Source organism: Ruditapes philippinarum, unplaced genomic scaffold, assembly GCF_026571515.1.
Source record: "Ruditapes philippinarum isolate M1 unplaced genomic scaffold, ASM2657151v2 ctg5576_1_1_1_1, whole genome shotgun sequence".
Lineage (NCBI taxonomy): Eukaryota > Metazoa > Mollusca > Bivalvia > Venerida > Veneridae > Ruditapes > Ruditapes philippinarum.
The window spans coordinates 279300-299091 of record NW_026854164.1 but is presented as its reverse complement, the minus strand read 5'-3'; the positions used below and the strand labels follow the sequence as shown (position 1 = coordinate 299091).

The window sequence follows — 19792 nt, the reverse complement described above, 5'->3', positions numbered from 1 at the left end:
TGTATGATTCAGATGAAATTCGAGTTACGCCCCTTACCAAGGTTAAAATCGAGGACGAGGTGAATTTCTCTGTATAAATTGATGATTTCAAAAATCAGAATTAAATAATTTTTAATCTGTCAATGGAGTTACTAATTAGGAGTAATTTGTATTCAGAATCAAATGAAATTAAAGGATTTCAGTATTTTTCTGCCGTTTAACCTCCAAACTTTACAAAAATAGTATACTTTTCGGATGAATAAATAATTCGGATTAAACCAATGAAAAGCATATTTGCTGCTTCTATAGGGCCCGCATAAAGGCAGTATCGAGTTCAATGCAGTCGTCACCGATATCGTTCTCATTGAAACAAATAATGAGGCAGAATTATTCACTGACATTGAGAAATTTGTCCAGGACAAGAACATGTTCAGCACCAACTACCTTAGAAAATATTTTTAGTGATTGCAATAGAGAAAATGTAGTTGCTAAAATGAAGAATGCTAAACCTATTGCAAGATTCGAAAAAGACATGAAAAAGGGTCGTGAAGCAGCGATACTTGTACCTATGTGTCATATAGAAGGAGAGCCAGCTTTATTGTTTATGATGCGGTCTAGATACTTGAAAAATCACAGGGGTGAAATAAGGTATACTATTAACTTGTTAAAGAACTGTCACATTTACACATTATTTGAAAAAGCGGACTGGTGTTAAACATTTATTTTTATCTATACTGCCAAGTACATACAAATGCCAGTAAAAATTGTAGTATGTGGCATTGCAATATTATATTGTTTGATTGACATACATTTATGTACATATGTATATTAAACAGTGTTAATACTAAAACAGCATTTATTCAAACAGATTTATTTTCTTAATTGCTGACAAACAATCACAAACCTAACCTATGTTTAAAAGAATACCATCTGGCCTAATACAGTTTAACAATTATTATATTTTTTGTCAACAATTTCAATTGATACAGAATACAAGATACATATGTATAATACATTTTATGAATTGAAAAAGAATTTATTCACCAATTTCAGTGCTCTTTTAATACTCCTATAATTGTCATATCTTAAACATATATATTTAATATCCCCTATGCATTTCTTTTCTTTAATCAATTATGATATATTACTATAATTGCAGTTTTCCAGGTGGTATGAAGGACCCTGGTGATAGAGATCTCATTCATACAGCATTAAGAGAAACATTTGAGGAAATTGGTCTATCAGAAGATTGTGTGGATGTTTGGGGAACGCTTCCTGCCTCACCTTCTAGGGTACAACTTGGTAGAAAAGTACACTGCTTTCAAATAGGTTTATTCATAACATGTAGAAAAGAACACTGCTACAATCAGACTGTTTTCATAGAACATAAAATTATGTCTTCATTATTTCTCTAACCAGAACCATTTTTTTTTTTAACTGACACTTTGAAGTTGCTAGGTTCAACTAGCCTAGGATTCAGGTGTTGATATTTTTTGCTTATTCATAATATATGAGCTATTTCGTACTCAAATGTGTTTTTTAATAGTATAGACTACACTAAGGCAGACTAAGCTTCAACTTCTTGTCCATACAAAATAAGATTTCTTTATAAAAGAATTTGGTAGAAACATCAACATCTTGTTACAAATCCTCCCAAATACTCTTTTAAGAAATCTTATTTTGTATGGAAAAGAAAGTGAATCTTAGCCTGGCATATATGATAGTCTGGAGAGATGTACTGCTTCTGCAACAAATAATTTAGAGAGGTGTATTTCAATTGCCTTTAATTATTCTTGGAGGCTTCAAGCTTCTGCCATAAATTCTTATGAAAGGCTTCATGATTCTGCCTTAAATTATTGAGAAGTTTCAAGCTTCTACCTTAGATTATTCTGAGAGGCTTCATGCTCCTGTCCTAAATTATTCTGAGAGGTTTCATGCTTCAGTCTTAAATTATTCTGAGAGGTTTCATGCTCCTGTCCTAAACTATTCCGAGAAGCTTCATGCTTCAGTCTTAAATTATTCTGAGAGGCTTCATGCTTCAGTCTTAAATTATTCTGAGAGGCTTCATGCTCCTGTCCTAAATTATTCTGATGCTTCAGTCTTAAATTATTCTAAGAGGCTTCATGCTTCAGTCTTTAATTATTCTGAGAGGCTTCATGCTTCAGTCTTAAATTATTCTGAGAGGCTTCATGCTCTTGTCCTAAATTATTCCGAGAGGCTTCATGCTTCAGTCTTAAATAATTCTGAGAGGCTTCAGTCTTTAATTATTCTGAGAGGCTTCATGCTCCTGTCCTAAATTATTCTGAGAGGCTTCATGATTCAGTCTTGAATTATTCTGAGAGGTTTCATGCTTCAGTCCTAAATTATTCTAAGAAGCTTCATGCTTCAGTCTTAAATTATTCTGAGAGGTTTCATGCTTCAGTCCTAAATTATTCTGAGAGGTTTCATGCTTCAGTCTTAAATTATTCTGAGAAGCTTCATGCTTCAGTCTTAAATTATTCTGAGAGGTTTCATGCTTCAGTCTTAAATTATTCTGAGAGCTTCATGCTTCAGTCCTAAATTATTCTGAGAGGCTTCATGCTTCAGTCCTAAAATTATTCTGAGAAGTTTCATGCTTCAGTCCTAAATTATTCTGAGAGGCTTCATGCTTCAGTCTTGAATTATTCTGAGAGGCTTCATGCTTTAGTCTTAAATTATTCTGAGAGGCTTCATGCTTCAGTCCTAAATTATTCTGAGAGGCTTCATGCTTCAGTCTAAATTATTCTGAGAGGCTTCATGCTTCAGTCTTAAATTATTCTGAGAAGTTTCATGCTTCAGTCTTAAATTATTCTGAGAAGTTTCATGCTTCAGTCTTGAATTATTCTGAGAGGCTTCATGTTTCAGTCTTAAAATTATTCTGAGAAGTTTCATGCTTCAGTCTTAAATTATTCTGAGAAGCTTCATGCTTCAGTCTTGAATTATTCTGAGAGGCTTCATGCTTCAGTCTTGAATTATTCTGAGAAGCTTCATGCTTCAGTCTTGAATTATTCTGAGAAGCTTCATGCTTCAGTCTTAAATTATTCTGAGAAGCTTCATGCTTCAGTCTTAAATTATTCTGAGAAGTTTCATGCTTCAGTCTTAAATTATTCTGAGAAGCTTCATGCTTCAGTTCTTAAATTATTCTGAGAAGTTTCATGCTTCAGTCTTAAAATTATTCTGAGAGGCTTCAGCTTCAGTCTTAAAATTATTCTGAGAAAGCTTCATGCTTCAGTCTTAAATTATTTTGAGAAGCTTCATGCTTCAGTCTTAAATTATTCTGAGAAGCTTCATGCTTCAGTCTTGAATTATTCTGAGAAGCTTCATGCTTCAGTCTTAAATTATTCTGAGAAGCTTCATGCTTCAGTCCTAAATTATTCTGAGAGGCTTCATGCTTCAGTCCTAAATTATTCTGAGAAGTTTCATGCTTCAGTCTTAAATTATTCTGAGAAGCTTCATGCTTCAGTCTTGAATTATTCTGAGAAGTTTCATGCTTCAGTCTTGAATTACTCTGAGAAGCTTCATGCTTCAGTCTTAAATTATTCTGAGAAGTTTCATGCTTCAGTCTTAAATTATTCTGAGAAGCTTCATGCTTCAGTCTTAAATTATTCTGAGAAGTTTCATGCTTCAGTCTTAAATTATTCTGAGAGGCTTCATGCTTCAGTCTTGAATTATTCTGAGAGAGGCTTCATGCTTCAGTCTTAAATTATTCTGAGAAGTTTCATGCTTCAGTCTTAAATTATTCTGAGAAGCTTCATGCTCCTGTCCTAAATTATTCTGAGAAGTTTCATGCTTCAGTCTTAAATTATTCTGAGAGGCTTCATGCTTCAGTCTTGAATTATTCTGAGAGGCTTCATGCTCCTGTCCTAAATTATTCTGAGAAGCTTCATGCTTCAGTCTTAAATTATTCTGAGAAGCTTCATGCTTCAGTCTTAAATTATCTGAGAGGCTTCATGCTTCAGTCTTGAATTATTCTGAGAGGCTTCATGCTTCAGCCTTAAATTATTCTGAGAGGCTTCATGCTTCAGTCTTGAATTATTCTGAGAAGTTTCATGCTTCAGTTTTAAATTATTCTGAGAAGCGTCATGCTTCAGTCTTAAATTATTCTGAGAAGCGTCATGCTTCAGTCTTAAATAATTCTGAGAGGCTTCATGCTTCAGTGGCTTGAATTATTCTGAGAGGCTTCATGCTTCAGTCTTAGATATTCTGAGAGGCTTCATGGCTTCAGTCTTTAAATTATTTTCTGAGAAGCTTCATGCTTCAGTCTTGAATTACTTCTGAGAGGCTTCATGCTTCAGTCCTAAATTATATTCTGAGAAGTTTCATGCTTCAGTCTTAAATTTTTCTGCGAGGCTTGTGTCATGCTTCAGTCTTGAATTATTCTGAGAAGCTTTCATGCTTGCAGTCTTGAATTTATTCTGAAGGCTTCATGCTTCAGTCCTTAAATTATTCTGATAAGTTTCATGCTTCAGTCTTAAAAAGTTATTCTGAGAAGTTTCATGCTTCAGTCTTAAATTTTTCTGAGAGGCTTCATGCTTCAGTCTTGAATTATTTTCTGAGAGGCTTCATGCTTCAGTTCCTAAATTATTCTGAGAAGTTTCATGCTTCAGTCTTAAATTATTCTGAGAGGCTTCATGCTTCAGTCTTGAATTATTCTGAGAAGCTTCATGCTTTTCAGTCTTGAATTATTCTGAGAGGCTTCATGCTTCAGTCTTAAATTATTCTGAAGGAAGCTTCATGCTTCAGTCTTGAATTATTCTGAGGGGCTTCATGCTTCAGTCCTAAATTATTCTGAGAAGTTTCATGCTTCAGTCCTAAATTATTCTGAGAGGCTTCATGCTCCTGTCCTAAAACTATTTCTGAGAAACTTCATGCTTCAGTCTTAAATTATTCTGGAGAGGCTTCATGCTTCAGTCCTTAAATTATTTCTGAGAAGTTTCATGCTTCAGTTCTTAAATTATGCTGAGAAGCTTTCATGCTTCAGTCTTGAATTATTCTGAGAAGCTTCATGCTTCAGTCCTAAATTATTCTGAGAGGCTTCATGCTTCAGTTCTTAAAATTATTCTGAGAAGTTTCATGCTTCAGTCTTTAAATTATTCTGAGAGGCTTCATGCTTCAGTCTTGAATTATTCTGAGAGGCTTCATGCTTCAGTCTTAAATTATTCTGAGAAGCTTCATGCTTCAGTCCTAAAATTATTCTTGAGAGGCTTCATGCTTTCAGTCTTAAATTATTCTGAGAGGCTTCATGCTCTTGTTCCTAAATTATTCTGAGAAGCTTCATGCTTTCAGTCCTAAATTATTCTGAGAGGCTTCATTGCTTCAGTCTTAAATTATTTTGAGAGGCTTCATGCTCTTGTCCTAAATTATTCCGAGAAGCTTCATGCTTCAGTCCTAAATTATTCTGAGAAGTTTCATGCTTCAGTCTTAACTTATTCTGAGAGGCTTCATGCTTCAGTCTTAAATTATTCTGAGAGGCTTCATGCTTCAGTCCTAAATTATTTCTTGGAGGCTTCATGCTTCAGTCTTGAATTATTCTGAGAGGCTTCATGCTTCAGTCTTAAATTATTCTGAGAAGCTTCATGCTTCAGTCTTGAATTATTCTGAGAAGTTTCATGCTTCAGTCTTAAATTATTCTGAGAGGCTTCATGCTTCAGTCTTAAATTATTCTGAGAGGCTTCATGCTTCAGTCCTAAATTATTCTGAGAAGCTTCATGCTTCAGTCTTAAATTATTCTGAGAAGCTTCATGCTTCACTCTTAAATTATTCTGAGAAGTTTAATGCATTTTCCTGAAATAATTTAGATAGGCTTTATGCAATATATAAAAATATACAAGTCTTTAATTGTACTGCACCAACCATAATTTTAAGCATCAAATTATTGTATAGCCTTAAATTTCAAACAGTATACTTGATCAAAATGTGTAATGCTTTTTCTAGATATTTATATTTAACACATAATTTATCTTTGTAGCTTAATCATTCTGATTAGAGAACTTAAATAACTATAAAAGTTATTTTTGATGCTATAAAATCCACCACTCCAGTGTTATTTTATATATTTTCAGAACGGTGGATGGGTGACACCAGTATTGGGTTATTGTAAAGATATCAAACTTGAGGATCTTACTTTAAACAAGACAGAGGTAATGTTTACAATTGTCACATGCCCACACTCTATTAGGTGGGGGCTTTAGATTTGCCATTAGATAGAGTTCATTCCGTAACAATAGAGGAAGGGGTCAATGACTCTCTATTAATCTAATAAGCAAAAGAATAGAAATGGCTCTTTTTCCCATCAGTTGCAAGTCTGTTTGGGTGTCAGTTCCAAAATGTTGTGTCACTTTCAGCTCTTCAAGTGCTTGAGCCAGAGTCAACAAACTTGAAAGGAATATTGATTAGCATGTGAAGTTGTGCACCTGGGTTTTCACATATAGATTTATTCATTTTTGTTAGAGTTATTTCCCTTGATTTAGAAAAAAAATTCAATATTCAATTTGTGTAGTGTGAAGCTCAAAAGTATTTGACTTGGAGTCATGAAACATTATAGGAATGTTGGTCAACATGTGAAGTTATGCACCTTGGGTTTTGTTTGTTGATTTATTCAGTATTTGTAGAGTTAGTGCCCTTTATTTAGTAAAAATTTGTTATTTTTAACTTGCAAAATGCATTTGACAAGTTTTGAAGCTTTACAGAAAGGTCAACATGCGTAGTGGTTTTGCTTGTATATTTATTATGACCCCCTTCAAAGAAGTGGGTGTATATTGCTTTGCATTTGTCTGTCCGTCAGGCAGTATGTCTGTCGGTTCGTAGACCAAATGGTTTCTGATCAATAATTAAAGAACGCTTATGCCTAGGAATTTTAAACTTGGTATAGGGAATGGGGATTGTTCATGACCAGAAGATGACTCCTATTGATTTTGGGGTCAAGGGGTCAAGGATTAAGGTCACATTGACCTTGTAGTTAAAAACAGTTTCTGATTAATAACTTGACAACCCATGGGCCCTCAAATTTCGTATCTTCTTGGTCTTGGCAAGTAGATGAACCCCATTGATTTTTGGGTCAAGGGGTCAAAGGTCAAGGTAAAATTGAACCTGTAGGTAAAAGCTGTTTCCAAATAACAACTTGACAACTCATAGACCTTTGGCCCTCAAACTGCATAGGTGCATTGGTCTTGGCCAATAGATGACCCCTATTTATTTGGGGTACAGGGGTCAAAGATCAAGGTCATATTAACCTTATAGGTAAAAACAGTTTCTAGTAAATAATTTGACAACCCATGGGTCCTTGGCCCTCAAACTGCATAGGTGCATTGGTCTTGGCAAGTAGATAACTCCTATTGATTTAGGGGTCAACATCTTATAACGTTGTAGGTAAAAAGGGGTTTCCTATCAATAACTTGATCAATAACTTGACAACCCTTGGGACTTTGGCGCTGAAACTGCATAGGTGCATTGGTCTTGTCCAGTAGATGACCCGTATTGATTATGGGACAAGAAGTCAAAGGTCAAGGTCATAGGCATACATGGCATAATTTTTAGATTCATTTCCGGGACACTTTTCATTTGGAGGTTGGACATTGATCAGCAGGCCTCGACACTAACTTTTTTAGCAGGTGGTACGCCGGACCACTAGATTTGAAAGTCAGGTGGTCCTTCCAGAAGTCAGGTGGTCAGTAATCTTTATTATGTCATTTTACTGCAAATGTAGAAAAAAATGTTTAAACTTTATGACAAAGATGTATTATTAACCTTTAAAGAAAACAGATATTTTTAGATATAAATTTTTCATCTAATCAGAAAAGGGAGAGCAAGTCAGTATGCATTTTATCGTAGAGTTATTTGTTCCAGTCAAAAATACACAACAGAGCTCTTATTTATGTTAACTTTTATATTAAAGTGATTTCTCCCGCAACTCAAGTTAGGGAATAGTGAAGCCATTTGTGTCTGTTGTTTTCTTACTGTTATTCAAATATTCATTGCTGATACGTGGTGCGTCTTATAATCATAATAATAACATAGCATCTTTTATAGATTATCATTTTTTTATGGAACTAATAAATTATCTTATCCTTGTTTTTGAAAACAAGGCAATAACTCAATTATTAAAATAATGACAACGTATGTTATTATTTACTATAAGTTATCTTATTTTTCTCACAGATTTATGATACAGAATGTTACCTCCCTGTTCCTTGTTGGTTGATATTCATTTTTGACATTGGGTATTTTTAACCTTTTAAAATAATTTTCACTCGAGAAGAAACAGATCTCTTATCTTTAAACAGTTAAAATAAAGATAAATAGCATAGAATGACTAGATGTATTTTTTCCAGTACCTTTAGTTTGCTGCCGTTATTCAAGTATCTGAAATTTAAGTTTATCCTATATCATATAATTACCATCATCGGATACTCACGGTTGATTATGTAACATAACATAAATGTTAATGGTTCCGCCGTGGTTATCAGACGATGCATAATTACTAGCACCATTTGAATGGATTTTGTACCTTAATTTATATCACAAATTCTTAAATCTTTTAACTTGCATAAACAAAATTTTAGCGACTTAAAATGAAAGTTATTGATGACTTAGGACTTCTTGAACTAATCAGAGATTAATGAACCATATAGATTTTAAACAAAATTATATAACATGTTTTTGACCAAATCGCCATTCTCCCAAATGAGCCTTGCATCAACCAGAAAATTCAAGTGGTCCGTCGGACCAGTGGGTTTTAAAAATTAGGTGGTCCTTGCCAAAATCAAGTGGTCTCGGACCAACGGACCACCGCTAATGTCCAGGCCTGATCAGCAAACATATTTTTTTTAAATTTACATAGTGGCATACAACCTATATTACCCGCATTTACAAGTTGCAAATTTAATGACAACATAAACAAAAGACAAAAAAATGTCCATTGTATACACACCGGTCTCACAAATATCCGGGACCTTATGGCATGTATGCATAGGTAAAGTTGAAAACGGTTTCAGATCAATATCTTGACAACCCATGGGCTGTTGGCACTACTCAAACATCGAAGGTTAATTGGTCTCGGCAATTTTTTTTTATGTCCTTTAAGTTAATTATTTCAGCGATGGCTCCCTCCACCAGTAAAGCTGGAAAGTCATCTAATGACCTTTGCAGTGCCAAAGAATTTTAAAGACAACAAACAAACAAGAAACACTAATGAGATGAAAAAGCTTTCAATACTATGGTCTTGGCAAATAGATGTCTCATAATGATTTTGTGGTCAAAGGTCAAGGTCATGTTGACATTATAGGTAAAAACGGTTTCTGATCAATAACTTGACAACCCATGGGCTGTTGGCCCTCAAACTTTATAGGTGCATTGGTCTTGGCAAGTAGATGACCCCTATTGATTTTGGGGTCAAGGGGTCAGAGGTCAAATTGACCTTGTATGTGAACACGGTTTCCTATCAATAACTTGACAACCCATAGGTCCCTGGAGCCTCAAACTTCATAGGTGCATTAATCTTGGCCAGTAGATGACCCCTTTTGATTTTGGGTCAAAGGTCAAGGTTACCTTGACCGTGCAGGTCAAGAAGGTTTCTGATCAATAACTTGACAACCCATGGGCTGTTCATCCTCGAAACTTTGTAGGTGCATTTGTCTTGGCAAGTAGACGACCCCTATTGGTTTTGGGGTCAATGCGTCAAAGATTAGTCTTGGCCAGTAGATGACCCTTATTGATTTTGGGGGATCAGGTCAAAGCTTAAGGTCGCATTGACCTTGTATGTCAAAACAGTTTCCTATCATTAACTTGACAACCTATTGACCTTTGACCTTCAAACTTCACAAATGCATTGCTTTTGGTCAGAAGATTACCTCAATGGATTTTTGGGGTCAAGGGGTCAGAGGTCAAGATCACATTGACCTTATAGGTAAAAACAGTTTCTGATCAATATCTCAACAACTCATGGGCCCTTTACCTTCAAACTTTACAGGTGCTTTGGTCTTGGCCAGTAGATTATCGCTATTGATTTAAGGGTCATAGGTCAAAGTCACATTGACCTTGTATGGAAAACAGTTTCCGACTTATAACTCAACAACTCAAGTTGCCTTGTTTGATATTATTTGATTAAATTAAAGATGCTTTTGGTATACACATTTTAAGGTCTAATGTAATATAATAAAATGGCTGTCATTAGGGAGGCTTGTTAAACATGATTCATAGAATTTATGCATATAATATTTGGTAAGATTTGTGATAACTTTGTCATAAAATTGCTGCACACAACCTTTTTGCTCACAATGACCTAGTGACTCCTCTTCACCAGTAGATAATCCCTATTGATTTTTTTTCCACTAGGTCGAAAGTCAGTCACAATAACCTTGTCACATGACTAATTGGCTGCCGATAGGGGGCATACATGTTTTACAAACATATCTTGTTCAGTATTTGTAGATTTCTTGCATTGACTTAGTTAAAAGTAATGTACCTCTAAAAGTGCTTGAGCTAGAGTCAACAAACTTCACGGGAATGTTGGTCAGCATGTTGGTCAGCATGTAGTATGCATGTGGGGGTATGATTATGGATATTTCAGTATTTATAGAGTTATTGCCCTTGACTTAGTTAAAAAATTTGCAATTTTCAATTGTGTTGTGTGTAACTCTGAAATCTATTATTTTTATTACTTTATAACAAACCAACATTTTAATGTTATTTCTCACTTTCAAAGAGCCATTCACCATTGATTTTTATCAGGGGAGAGAACTAGAAGATTATGGTTTTTTTGTCTGAATAGATTATTCACTCCTGGAGAATGTTGCAAAATAATATTGACCAAATGACAGGATGATAGAGCGAAAGAACACCATGTGACGTCATATTAGGCTATATAGTAAAAAGTTTAAACTGAGGTATAATAAATGTACATGTAGTATCTCCGGTCTGTGTTCTATAATTATATTCTAATTTGATACAAAGTTTTTTGTATCTTGTATTTTAGCATATTTCATTGTAGGTAGAAGAAGTGTTTGTACGAAAGATCTCAACATTATGTGACCCATCAAATCAAGGTTCCACACAATTCAGGTACAAAGACACTAATGGATACACCTTGCCGGTTTACTTCGGTGAAGATCACAGGATCTGGGGTCTAACGGCTATATTCATTCATCAATGTTAAACCTACTTGCACCAGAACTGTACAAGTTTAAACTGAGACATAACAGTTGCTGATGGCTGTTTAATAGTTGATTTTCTGTTCAGTATTTATTATAAAAATCCTCCACAAGTGTTAAATAATAATATTACAATAACACCTCTTGTAATTTTGTTGTTTTCATAGCTCCCGAGGGTTCACCCCTTTTCTGGATTCGCAGTTCTTAATTTGGGCAGTTACTTAAGTACTGTACATATCTATATTCTGTAACAATGCCAACCACAGTTTATTACCAATAAGGATTATCTCCTAATAATGTCAAACCCCTCAGTGCCGAGGTCTTCTCTATATTTGGAAATAAACTGATTGACAAAAACAAAAGAAGAAAGAAACGCAGGAATGTTTAACGTTTGTAGATGAAATTTGATATACAGTAACCATATAGCAATACATACAGTTGATTTCAAACTTAAGTTCCCACCCTTGTGCACATGGTGTGCACTAGACTTGAACTAGAAGTGCATATTACTAATAACAAATTTGTAAAGAAGTTGTCACGCTATTTATCATGTATCTGTTCTATTCTGATTGTGCAATGAACAACCCTTGCAGTTCATGAAGTTTTGGGGATTAAGCTATTAAAGTATAAAATGGTAACAGGCTGTTAAGTGTTTACTGGTCGCATTATATAATAATTTTATATTTGCTGGTTCGGTAGGAGACTGCTAAATCTTTACTTTTGCATATATAAAAACTTTCTCCTTGCTGGTACTTCAGAGATTTTTTTAAATATGAAGGTCTTTTAGTGACAACCAGCCTTTGATTCTTTTTTTTTTCATTTTCTTCATTGTTACAAATTGATTATTTTTGTTCAAAAATTAATAATTTTATTTCAAGTGCTGTTCGATGTAAAGGTGTGTGGTGACAACCAGTCTTTGATTCTTTTTATTTCATTTTTTTCATGACTACAAATTTATTCTTTTGTTCAAAAATTAATAATTTTATTTCAAGTCCTAGTCCAACTCTAGAAGCAAGATTCTGACCCAATACGAAAAGACACATCTCAGAATTTACGTTTGGCACGTCAGAATATCTTGACTAGATATCATCTTAAGCACTCAATTGTTTCATTAAAACACTGGAATGACTCATGGTACACCATGGTACATAGATAATATAAAATGACAAGTTTCTGGCACTCATGCATGCACATCTGATGTACAAGAACATAAACTTCAACTTCCAGCTCTACATTTAGTATCTATCCTGTTAGCATACAAAATCTCTGTGGTTCTTTTAAGTTGCCTGATTGTGCCTGAATTAATGCATGTCATTGGAAGGTCTCATGAGATATTCCTCTACCAGTAAAGCTGGCACTTTTCAGTGTCTGTGTGGTTTTTACCAAACAATATCAACAATGTGTATGAAAAACAACTCATTTGTATATCATCAAAGTAATCTATCTTTATTCAAACTTTACCAAATAATTGCAATCATCATATTTGATATGTAACATCTGACATGAACATACCAAAATATGGCTTATAAAGGTTAATTGGTAACTCAAGTCAATTAATTTATCAAGCATGTATGTATGTGTATATACATGTATATATATTATCATATATATGTATGATATAATATTTTAAAGTGACACTCTGCATTTTTTTCATTGTAGATTTGTGCTGTATGATAATGAAAAATTTTGAAGATAATATATATATAACTGCTTCAAGTATAAAAAGACTGCTCCATATTATTATCTATTAAAAACTTATGATCCAGTCCAAAGGATATTCATAGAACTCTCATTTGGGATATTGATTATACAACATTGAACTAGTCTACATACTTGAAAACAATTAGGTAAAATGATTTTGACATGTACACTTGGGTGGGCTTAATATCACAAAGATTATTCATAAAAATGTGATTAATATGAATACTGTATTTTAATTTAAACTAAAATTGTTCATTAAGCCATTGTCATTAAAAACTGGTTCAATATTCTTTCAAATTATTACTGTATTACAGAACGTCAATTGTAAACCTATGTCAATATAAGTTTCAAAATATGTCAAAAGTAAGCATATTTATGTCAAAATTTAGCATAATAATGTCAAAAGTAAGCATAATAATATCAAAGGTAAATATAATAGTGTCAATGCTTCACATATATCAAAAGGAAGCCTATATATGGCAATATGTCAATGGTTTATATATGTAATAACTAGCATAATTATGTCAATAGTTAGCATGTGTCATATGTCAATAGTACTCATATGTTAGTAGTAAACACAATTTTTTTCAATAGTAAACAAATGTCATAAGTTAACAAAATAATGTCAATAGTAAACATATATCAATAATAAAACAATTTATATTTGCTGTATACTTGCATCCAAAAATGCTATTTCATACACACACACAAACACCAATACACATACACGCACACACACACACACACACACATGCACACACACACACGCATACATACATACATACATACATACATACATACATACATACATTTTTGCTATAAACATAAATTTTCTGAAAATACTACAAGCAAAAATATTTTACAAAAATGTAAGGTATGCAAAACATTGAAAAAATATATGGTATTCAAAATATTGCAATATTATAAGGTATTCAAAACATTGAAAAAAATATATGGTATCCAAAATATTGCAATATTATAAGGTATTCAAAACATTGAAAAAAAATATATGGTATCCAAAATATTGCTATATTATAAGGTATTCAAAACATTGAAAAAATATATGGTATCCAAAATATTGCAATATTATAAGGTATTCAAAACATTGAAAAAATATATAGTATCCAAAATATTGCAATATTATAAGGTATTCCAAACATTGAAAAAAAAATATGGTATCCAAAATTTTGCAATATTATAAGATATCCAAAACATTGCAAACTTAAGTATAGGAAACAATGCAAAATAAAATAAGGTGTGGTAATCAATGCCAATCATGAGAATGTATAATGGAAAAAAATGCAAATTATAAAAAGGAACTGTAAATGTAGCATATAACCAAACAAACCTAATCGTTTTGTCAGTATAAAGTTTGATGTAGATGTACATTTAGATTGGGTATAAAATGACATTTTCTTTTGTAAATCTATAACAATAATACACAGAATAATAGTGATATTTTATACAAAACAATACTTAATTATATCAATGTAAATAGAATATGCTTTGATATTAACTTGACATTGTGCTCAATTACAACAGCTATATTGCATATTCTAAACATGGATTTAGGCAGGTGCCCATGGTATACCATGTGTATTAATGGATCCTATCATATTTACATGGAAAGTATACAATCAGTGATACTGCTTATTATCTAGAAATATACATGTAAACAAAAGACAATCATTTTAACAATCATAATGAGAAGTGTAAAATTGTAAGTATTGTCATCTAATAGCAAAACGTAACAAAAATACTACTTTTATAGACTCAATGACAAAAAAGGTGTTTTTTTACAAAGTTAGTTTCTGAAGAGAAAAATAGTGAATTTACTTGTAATTTAAACCAATTTATAATTCAACAATAACACCTGACCTTTACGCGGGAATTCTTAATATGTCTTGATAATAAAAATATATTTACAGGATATGTTAGAATCGATATGTGCAGAATTAAATGAATATACAAATTATTTAGCCTTTTACAAACACATTTACTCAATCGTTTGAGCTTTTCCTAGGTTAACAATTAGCCAGTATGTACATGTATGTTACACAGGTAAATCTCATATTATATATACAATGATGAACTGCTATGCAATAGATAGTATGACAATATCCAATAAAATGAGACATAATCTTTCATTTATTTCAGAAAAATCGCAAATCATCAAGGGAAAGTCGTTTCCTTGAGCAAAAACAAACTAAATACACTAATTGCTGTTCCAGAAATGGATTCGGAAGTGGGTGTATATGCTTATAGCTTCTTACACAAAAATGAAACAAGAATAAAATATGTGTATTAACTTAAACAATTGTCACAATCCGTACGCCATATTGTATCTAAATACAGCAAACTTTAATGCAAATGTAGAAAACTATATACAAACAAAATAGATCAAATGTATATGTATTGGTATATTATTGATCATATGGTTTTGTTTTCATTTTTTAACATAAACAACTAATTAGATATAAAAATATCTACAACATTAAATCGGCATATTCATAATTGCAAATGCCTTTTTTACAGATAGCAAACGTAAGATAACTATATTCATTTTTACACATAAATAAAATACAGAAAGTCCATATGTAACATATATACATAACACAAAGCTTATATACAAGTATCACTTTTATGACGTTGGAAAATATTATAAATTCTATCAGCACTGTTTATGACATCATCACACGACTACTTTAAATCTATCTGATATAACTATTTTGAACAAGCGTTATAATTTTTTGCGCTAACTCTATCATGCCTGTAGCTTTTGTTCTGGTATATATCTCAGAAGGAACTTGTGCTGTGTGAGTTCTTGGATATCGCATAGCACTGTAATCGCCAGTCAAATTAGACATTTCTCGGGCAACCACCCTTAACGATGGGTCGAGGTCTGCAAAACAAAATGTTTAACAATACAATTATATAAAGAGTAAACTTGTAAAAGATATATTTTTTATGTTAAATTATTTTCTTAAAAATAACACTTCATGTAAGAACATTAAATTTTATGAACTAATACGTTTCACAGTTCACATGCATATTATGGTTATCCAATACAATATGCTAAAAAATGTATACTTAAAAAAACTTGATGCATGTTTAACATTCTGGAGAATGGAAAGCGTTCAAGAGCAGTGAAGTTTGTTACAAAACTTAGCGGGAAACGCAATATATTCCATATCCATAGCACCGACTAGTAGTATTCAACCCTAATTTGTAAAATAATACTTTGATGACGTTCATACATATATGTCAACTGCATAAACCCGCAGTTCTTACCTCTAGCTAAGGCCTCTAAATCATGACCTGAAACTGAAATCCCAATTTTTTTAGCGTCTTTGGAATACCAAGCTGCCTTCAAAGCTTTTTCTGCTGCCTAGATATAGAAACTTATATATATCATTGACATAAAATATCACACAACATGAATCACATGAAGTACTTATGACAATAATTTCATTTGAAAACATATACATTGGAAACCATAAAGAACAAAAGTTCTAAACGGGAAGTTTAAAATTGTTGCAGGCATAGCTTGATTTAGCCCTTTTATTGACAGCAGCGGTATGTAAAAGCTACGTTCTACGACCGTTACATCGACTGAAGCAAAAGTCCATATTTATACATGAATCTTGAAAAATGTGTTATCATAAAACTTTCAATGTGACACTTTTGCGGCATGTGTTCCGACAGAAAATGAATATGTGTGCCTTAAAACGAACACAACGATCACAACTAAGACAAATGAATTTTTGAAAGCGGACCTGAACCTATGAAGCCTGTGTAACATTGACAGCTGCCAAAAAGACTATTAATTTACCACACAAAAAAGAGACAGCCAAAGCGTGCTGAAAACACTTCATTGGAAGTATAATATTTCTGTTTTAACTTGTATTACCATATTATTTTAGCAAATACTTGGTTCATTAATTACTTTAAATTCAAACCAAACATAAATCTCACCAGTTGAAAATTTATTTGAACATAAACTAATTAATAACTTTAAAAGGCTTTAATAATGTATAGCACGAAGTTTAACTAGTATTAGTGCTTAACATGTATTATTTTTAAGAAGGTGAACATTTTATACCTGGTGTGCATTGTAGCATGACCAATTATACTGTGGATGTTCTTGTAATTCTATCGATTCTCTAGCTTGTCTTAAATCTAATTCAGCCTGCTTATGCCAAATGCGCGCCATGCTGTACCAATGATAGGGCTCGTAGGATGTATGCGTATATCTTCGACTCGACCTCCAATAAGAATGAAAATTACGGTAATATCCACTTGTTCCGCGGGAACTATTATTTCCGCTGGAAGTATTATTGTAAGAAGTATTGCTATATCGACTTTCATTATATCGTCTTCCTCTATCGTACCTTCTCCAGTACCTATCATATCTAGTATTGCCATAGGACCCGGAGGATGACCAATAAGTTCCAGAAGTGTTCGAGCTAAAATTACGCCCTGTCGTATGGCTATCGGAATCGTCATCTTCTTCCTGTAGATCTAAACCGTTATCAAGCCGATTTAAGCATTGTTGTATATACTGAAATACCTTTGTACAAAAATTAACATTATCTGGATTCTTGTCAGGATGCCATTTGAGCATCAGGCGTTTAACAATACGCTTCCTGTCGTTTTCATGTTTCTTCCAAGCTTCAGTGAGAATTTTTCTAACTTCCTTACAAGCTTCTTGAAATGTTTGAGGAAAGCACTTTGGCAATTTGGCGACTTATGAGCCGTGTTGGTATCTCCTGAAAATACTACAATATCTGTCCCTTTTTCAGTGCTATGCTTTCTCTCTCTAACAAATTTGTAAAGTTGAAATCCCTTCACAGTTTGTGTAGTTCCGGACCCGCAATCAATTTCATACTCTTGAAAAAGAGGAAGTTCATTTTCTGGCTCAAGTTGTCTGATAATATGAACATACATATATGTTGGCGTGTATTTTCCGTTTTGCTGCTCATCATCTTCACCATCTTCTTCCAGCTCTGCATCAAAAGATGGATCGTCTACTTCTAATGCTACGAATTTAAAATCAAATTCATAAATCAATCCAAAATCGTTATCCAAGTATCTATGGAACCTTTCTTCAACAATATCTCCAGGAATAGGGTAAGAATAACTTTCGTCTAAAATGTCTGTCTCAAATGTGTATTCTTTTATTCTTGCCTGACTAAGATACATTTCTATCTCACGTGGCGTATCAAACATTCCTATTATTTCCGAGAGGTTTAAAGATGTTTGGGCATCAAAACTTTTTTCACAAGTTAACCCATTTAGGTAAACTGTTATTTCTTTTTTTACGTTTTGCTTCCAATTTGAATCAGATGTGTCAAAATATACACAAACTGCTTTTTCCGATATTTCAGTGTGAACAAATCTTTTCTCGTTTGTATTTTCAATTAATACTTCTTTCCCTAGTTTCCTCCCACTTTCAATGTTTTTCATATACAGCACCGTTTCTATTCCAGAGCATTGCTCAAATGTTACTTTTTTCATATGGTTGGCAAACTTAGTTTCTATCTCTATGTTCCATTTGATGCCTTGCAGTTCCAGTGTATGTCTATACAATCTCAGAAATCCGTACAAAAAGTCTGTCCCGTGTATGAATTCTTCAAGTTTTAACGCTTCGTTTCTTGTCATCTTTTTAATATTATCAAGTACTACCCTTTCCACGACCACTTCTGTGAGCAAGTATGGTTTCTGTGTCTCAGGCAAATATTGCAAGTTTTCAACACAATTGTCAATCCTCATGTTTTTCTCAAACAACGTACCAAAACCTATGAGAAACATACGCCTTTCCGTGTTACTTCTATCTAAAGCACTTTTGAAGTACATGTTATTTGACACAACTAGCATATTTGAATTTTCGATTGTTTCGGCCTCAGATAAAAAGTAAAGACTTTCCCCTGAAATAGTTATGGTTTTTGTTTCAAATGCTAGATATCGAAAGAAATATTGCATAGCTTTAATAGCATCAGAGTACTCTTGAGGGGTTAGCTCAGGTCCGCCTGCTTTCAAAGTTTTTTCCTTTAAACACCTGAGGGCACAGGCAAAAGAATCACATGACAGTTCCTTTGAGGCACCTAATCTTATAAACACATTTGTATATTGAGAAAACGAATCAGGACATTTTAGTAGATATGGATGTATTTCCTCTTCTTCTTTGCAAGATATTACTACTCGTTTCGCAGGAACAACGAGCTTCATATCAGGAAAATATACTGTCGGAATGTTTGACAGTCTAGTCAAATATTGATTCGTTATATCGTTGTCAGGAGCATTTTTCAATGCATAGTATATCTCGTCCATAACAGCTTTTAATCTTGAGCGACTTAATGCATTTAATCCCTGCCATAACTGTGTTAATATTGTCGCCAATAAGCATGCAGTGCGATACCAGATCTGCTATACTAGGTGTTTTACATATTTGTAACTTTTCTATCACTTCTTTTTCTAACGGTGATGCATGCTGTGGAAGAATATTTAAGACTGTCCATGCAATATTTTCTTTGCTGGTTACAACTGATCCTTTGAAACAAATGAGTTTTGTACTGTTGAACTGTTCTTTGAGAGAAGATAATGCCTGTGGAACTACATGTGGTGTAACAAAATTAATTTTTGCAAGGTTTTCAAAAGATCCATTTTGGAAAAAAATCTTTCCCATAGAAATTAAATTTGTTGTTATCAGTTTTGATAGTTCTGATACTTTGACCGATATTGGCTCAGTGTCAACTTGTGATAAAGCCACTTCTTTTGCGAACCGCTCAAACAGTGCAACTGTCATTGTTGATTTTAAGCCAATTTGTCGAAATAGCTGTAATATGTTAGACTGTTTGTTTATATCAGAAAATATTATTGGGGCTAACTCGGCCACTTTACACATTTTCCGAAAAATGGGATTAACTGGATCAAATAGGTCACAAACT

General features: G+C 33.2%; 2 protein-coding genes across 2 annotated transcripts; one reads left to right on the top strand and one right to left on the bottom strand.

Annotated features, from left to right (window-relative positions):
* The first annotated feature begins 33 nt into the window (after positions 1-33).
* On the top strand, positions 34-11288 carry LOC132739230 (mitochondrial coenzyme A diphosphatase NUDT8-like). The gene is given in 5 exon segments (XM_060726895.1): positions 34-627; positions 1139-1271; positions 6060-6137; positions 10985-11141; positions 11144-11288. Coding segments are annotated over 5 exon segments (738 nt in total). The 5' UTR covers positions 34-316; the 3' UTR covers positions 11203-11288.
* Positions 11289-12569: 1281 nt separating this feature from the next.
* Positions 12570-19175, bottom strand: LOC132739219 (sacsin-like). The gene is made up of 4 exons (XM_060726881.1): positions 17720-19175; positions 16948-17591; positions 16137-16233; positions 12570-15747 (listed from the first exon to the last, which is right to left on the bottom strand). Exons 1-4 carry the CDS (start codon positions 19173-19175, stop codon positions 15557-15559), a joined length of 2388 nt encoding a protein of 795 aa, XP_060582864.1. The 3' UTR covers positions 12570-15556.
* Between the last annotated feature and the right edge of the window lie 617 nt (positions 19176-19792).